This window comes from Lipophrys pholis, assembly GCF_963383615.2.
Source record: "Lipophrys pholis genome assembly, chromosome: 1".
Lineage (NCBI taxonomy): Eukaryota > Metazoa > Chordata > Actinopteri > Blenniiformes > Blenniidae > Lipophrys > Lipophrys pholis.
Window position 1 is genome coordinate 34,603,402 of NC_137635.1, and position 6,063 is coordinate 34,609,464.

At 41.4% G+C, this 6,063-nt stretch overlaps 1 protein-coding gene across 1 annotated transcript; it reads right to left on the reverse strand.

The window, feature by feature from the left end:
* Nucleotides 1-481: 481 nt before the first annotated feature.
* Nucleotides 482-2,697, reverse strand: LOC308108638 (uncharacterized protein). The gene is made up of 5 exons (XM_080461763.1): nt 2,668-2,697; nt 2,332-2,395; nt 2,091-2,135; nt 1,848-1,996; nt 482-1,673 (listed from the first exon to the last, which is right to left on the reverse strand). The coding sequence occupies exons 1-5, from the start codon at nt 2,677-2,679 to the stop codon at nt 984-986; spliced, it is 960 nt and encodes a 319-aa protein (XP_080317889.1). The 5' UTR covers nt 2,680-2,697; the 3' UTR covers nt 482-983.
* Nucleotides 2,698-6,063: the final 3,366 nt, after the last annotated feature.

Here is a 6,063-nt window from a genome sequence, read left to right on the forward strand (position 1 = left end):
CCTTTGAGGGAACCACAATGATGCAGATCACTGGAGACATGAAGAAATACAATCTATGCGTCAGTCAAATGTCCGTCAGGGGATAAATAAACTTCCCCAAGCGCCATTAAATGTAATAAAATCATTTGAAAATTGTGAAATTGACCAGAATCACTATGATTTCACTTTGTTTGCATCAAAAATTCTCTGAATTCGACAAAACCGTCTTTGAACTTCTGTAAAAGAGTGCCTATATATACTGTTAAAATGCATAAAAACTATTATCTGCCGTAGATGACTTAACACTGGCATGAAATGTATGTTGATTCAACTTGATAATTATTCGTTTTGGGAGGCCCACGAATAAAATGTGGAAGTTGCCAAATATAGTGAATTTTCCTTCGCAAGGACCCAGAGCGGTCGGTAATGAGTATCCGATGGGGCTTGAACCCGCAAACTTCTGAGGATGACCTTCAGACAGTATTCATGAACACAAACAATTGATTATGAGATTTATTGGGTGTCAACATAGCATTCATAAGTGCATGAGAAAATATTCCAATACGATGGAAACAGTCAAAATGTCAAGCATGTTACAACAGGAAGACTGAGCATATTTAGCATCAGGTATTTTTTTCCTTTTCTTTTTGATTACAGTTGACAGCTTGGAAAAATTCAGAACAAAGGTAAATATGTACTTCAAATATGAGATGATGTAATTTCCTTTCAAAGCTAATAGAGCATAATATGAAGCAAAACAAAGTTTTACTACTTTTGCTTAGCTAAACTTTATTGTTTTTCATGTTCCTTTCTAATTATAATTGGATATTGTTCATGCAAGTAGAAGCAACTTAGTGTAGATTCTCACTTGTTACACTTAGGAGTATAAAAGCATTTCTTAAGTGTCCGTCCTCTAAACAATGATGTTTACATGTTGTGAATACTTCTTTCACAGTCTGACCTTAGTTCGACCTTGTGGCCCAGACGGCTGAAGCGACCGCAGCTTACTCTGGTTCGGGAGCTGGATCGGTGTAACGGAAGGGGTCGTACAGATCACGTTTGAAATCGTAGGGGTCAAAGTGAGGTTGAGGGTCTTTCTGGGAGGTCGGCGTTGCAGGGACACTTTCTTCATGCTCGGCTTTTTCCTCTTTGACCTCTTTGACCTCAGCAGGAGCCTCGGGTGCCGCCGTTTCCAGGACGGGACGGGGAGGGTGGTCGATGAGGCAGTCGGGATCCCAGTATGGGTCACAGTCATACTCCATTCCTTTGAAATTGATCGCGGGAGGGGGAGGCGGCTCAGACTTTTTGGGAGCAGGTGGGGGTGGCGGTGGGGGCGGGGGTGTCTGAGGGGGAGCCACAGCTTTTATCTCCTCCTCCGTTTTGACTGCGCAGGTATGGACTCGTGGGTCACACAGCACTGGGACGGCCCCCGTGGGCAGGTAGACGATCTGGGGCTTACAGAGCGGGTCCTTGGGGTGACACAGGTAGAACCTCTGAGCGTTCTCCAGGGGGTCCGGTGTCGGCGCAGGGGTGGTGGGCGGTGGTGGAGGAGGAGGCTGCGTGGTGGTAGTCGGTGCTGCGGTGGTTGTTAGTACGCCAAGGGCATTTTGGTAACTGGAGGCGTCGGGGCCGTAGGTCAGCTCCAAGTGGCGCATCTGCTGATACAGCATCCTGATCTTGTCGATCTCATAGAGCTGCAAGCGACAAGCAGAGACACGCCAGGAGGGAAAGTTAACGTACGCTCCATATTTAAGCTCTGCTCAGTGGTGTGGATGTCTAACAGAGTACCCGCAAATGCAAATGCGTCTAAAACATCAACAAAAAGTGACTTCATGTGTGACGAAATGTTACACTCAACCTTCACTCACCCCTTCAATGTGCCCGATGCTGTTGTAGTAGCGGTAATACGACTGAAAATCAGGGTTTCCTCTGTGCCACTTTGGGTCGAGGTTCCTCTTTGGTCGTGAATTAGTGAAGAAGTCATGTGCTTGAGCCGAGTCGATGCTGACTCTGTTTGCTGTGAAACAACAAGTTTTAATAGCGGCACAAACAAAATCTGCGAGTTCTTCAAAATTCTAAGCTGATCGGATGAAATCGAAATGATTCAATACCTCCAGAATTCTTTACTTTCACCAAAGAGGTTGCATCAAACAAGCCTAAAGAAGACAGATGCTTTATTAGACACACTCAAAACCAAACAAGACTGTCACTTTTATCAACTTCTTTTTCAGAAGACATTATATCTGTGTAAACACTGATTAATGGGTTTAACACACTTCGATCAATAAGCCCAATGTGATGCATGCAGTTGATAATAGATCCATTTTCCCATGAATTTTTCTTAAGACAAACCTGGCATGAGTAGCAGGAAGTAAGCTGCCCTCCACAGTGAGCAGCGGCAAACCATTCTTGATTTCTGCAGCAGCAATATGACAAAAAGTCAATTATTTGTATTTTCATTCTGCAACGTAAGATTGTCTTTAGTCACAAAACCAATGAAACAAGAATGCTGAACGTTCTGGGAACACAAAAGTAATTACACATAGAAACAAGTTTGTTTAGTAAAATAGAATAATAAAAAAAACACCTGCCAGTTGGTTTTCTCCTTCTTGGACTATTTATCTAGGAACTTGGTTGAAACAGTTTTTTTTTACAAGCGGAGCTAGAAAGGATAGTGAATGTGCTCACCTGTTGTTGCATCCTCTCAGTCCAGCTCTCATCTGCGTCTCAACGTTAAGCGTCCCTAAGTACTGCAGGCAGAACTCAGGCCTTTCCATTGGCCAGGGAACTGGGTGCTGCGGCGACTCCACCCATCATCCATCCTGAGCAGAGACGTGGAAGAGCTCATTAGTACAGTGAGCATGAAGAAGCGGTTAAAAAGAAAAAAAGAAAACAGCTCCAAACAAAATGTGACTTCTCATAAAGCCACGAGTTACGGTCCTGTGAGAGCAGCGCTGCCCGTGGGTGCACAAGCTGTCCTGTATGGTGGCTCTTAGTGTCAGGGGTTGCAGAATCAAGCAAAGCGCACGGTTAAGGTACAATTCTTAAAATATACACATGTTCTTCTTTCTTTATCTGTATTTGGTCAGACCAACCAACATTTTCCAACTTGTTTTATGGACAAAATATGCCAAACCTGGCGTCGTGTGTCGTGTCACTGTTGACTAATTCTTGACAAAACATGCCTGGCCGGTAAACATTAACCCTCTGCCTCAAAACAGCTGGATATGCCCTTTTAAGTTTGGCGTTGGCCAGGCAACACATAGAGGGGAGTCGAGTCAACCACTGATTAAGTCCCCAAAGAAATATGCAGGAATTATGGGCTGCAGCTTTTCCAAGCAGCGAGTCAATATCGGACATTCTGGGAAATGGTATCTTTCACAAAGTCCCTTAAATACATCTCTAAGAAAAGAGAGGTTAGAACACTGGAGAAACAAGACATGATGAGGACAGAAATGTAGAGAAGACACAAAATGTTGCGTCAGTGAATGATTGAGCTTTTTGAGAGCAAAATCTTGAAGCAGATCTTTTCATTATAATATAAAGTGTTTGGAAGCTCTTTGCAGGCAATAAATGGTTGAAATGGATAATGTGACTTAGAGAGCAGTGCCACTGCATTATAGATTATTACACGCATTTTATTATGTTAGTAAATTGGGGTGTATTGGTATGAGAAATTGTGAAAATATTCCTTATTTTGACTTATGTTAATGCACCTTTTATCTTTTACCCAAATGACTGCTAGTGAAATGAAGCATTCCTGGAAACTACAGTATATGTCGCAGGACAATATCAGTCACTACAATAAAGAACAATAACATAAACAATGGTTATTGTGGTCTCTTTATTGATTAGTAATTGTGTTAGGGGCTAATTTATCTCACAAGATTCAAAACACAACTTCAAATGATTTATTTTCTTTTTCTTTTTTTTCCCATAAGTGAGTTGAGAACACAAACGATGTCTTCTCCAGTTCAGTACTGATTTGAGGTAATACCGGCAAAAGAAAACATCGTTTTCTTTTGCATGATAAATGATAAATGACAGTTTGCATGATAAATACCTGCGTGAAAACGATGGCAAAATATCCTGCAATACTACATTTCATCCAACTGTCGCACCAATCTTAAGTAGCCAAGATCATCCAGCTCTTCTGTGTAAAGAGATCATCCCTCCTTCTTTTTTTCCCACTTGTCAGCTTCTCTTCTCGGCGTTTGTCATTTCAACAGCGAGGCCGATTCTGCCCCAGAAACCAGCAGGTGAGGCTGCGATCAAAGAGCGAAACAAGGAGACAGGGAGTCTGCAGGGTCCTGCCAGGTGGCTAATGGAGAGCATCATACTGTAATTGCTCCGCGTGCGTGACAAAAATGGGGGGTTTAAGGGTGCGCGTTACACTTAAATGATATACATTTATTTTGCCCGAACACTGAGGCAAACAGCTTCACAGAATAAATCAGTCCCTTCGTGCAGAAGGTATGAGTATGGCGTGAAAAACAAAACCGTATAGACCATGGCTGCAGGCATCTGCCTTTTTTTTTTAAGATTGAAAAAAAACTATTTCACGCGTGTTCAACCCTCGTTCATTTGACCTTTTCTTGAGAAGCAACATCTTCATAAAAACCCATTAAAAACAAGGTTTTTATGTGTAGCAGTACTTTTTCAAATCTTAACACATTAAACACAATAAATATAGTCACGATCCACTTCATTAAACACGCACAATTCAACGTACAAAAATTCTACCATATATTAAATTGTTCCATAATCAAAATGTTCAGTTTTTCTCAAGTTTAGTTTAGTTGTTTTTCCCCCATATCTTAACTTTTGAGCCTGGAGTTGGCAGGTGTTTGCATTATAATAAGATATGTTCACAATATTCTGTTGGGAACAACCGTTTCCAAACATCTATTAGCTAATACACTAATAAGTTGGTCAAAAAATATTCAAGTCTCCCTGGTCGAACTCAACACTGATATTATCTTCGTAAAAGCAGAATTCATGTCAGAACCATTATGGTGGATCAGGTCTCATCAGTGTACCTCATGGTGTGGAGGATGAGTGTAGTAGCATGTACAGCAGCTTTGTTTGCACTTTACCACCACCTCCAGGGTGTCAATTATAATAATGTTGCCCCTCTGATCCCCAAGTGAAATTATACCTTGTGGTAAAGCTCTCTGCAGGACACAAGAGGACCCACCTCCACTGCTGCTTTCAGCTCCGCAGCCTCCATTCCAAGACCTGTTGGTTGTGTGATCTTTAAGCACGAGGACAAATAATCTATTTAGTGAAGAAAATAAAGTTTGCTCTTTAACCAATGAGCCATGCAATCCAGCTCCACTCAGGTCAGTCAGCTAAAACCCGCAGAGGGAACTTTTACAAAGCTTCTTCCTAGCTTTTTTATGATACCACATCTGGACAGAGGTTTGTCCTTCATAAATCCACACTGACATATAGTGCCAGATGTCAAGGTGTGTTCATGGAGCTGGGAATTCAAAAGGCTCCCAATGAGGACAATCCCATTTCCAAGGGTTAGTGCAAATAGGCACTGACTTCCAGTAACCAGCACCATTACAATGAGAGAAAGTCCAACTAAACTGAGTCGTTACAACCCATGCGGCTCTTGACCGCTCTGTTTAATTCATCAAAAATGAGCCATGAGCTTAGGTTAAGTGTAATTAGTATTCACACCGCTCATTCCTTGTTGTCATATTAACTTCTATCTAACACATAAACAATGGTGAACAACATAATACTTATAAATAAACCAGTTTGTTGCCTTTATGACAATCAAAGAAGCTGAAAAACTTCAAGCAAAAGAGGAAAATCTCTCATAAAAGCAGATGTATGTTTTAAAAAAGCACCAGTCTATTCTCCTGATGCTGTCACTCTAACACCCTTCAGTCGACGCCACGCACCCCACGCCAGAATGGGGCTAAAAGATTAAACCTTTAAAAAATACAATCTGAAAGTGAAAAAAAGATTTTGAATGTAAAAAAAAGTCTAAAACCGGAAAATAGGATTCGAATGTGATAAAAATAAGATTATAATCTGAAAACATTTAGCCTGTAACGGAAAAAAAACCAC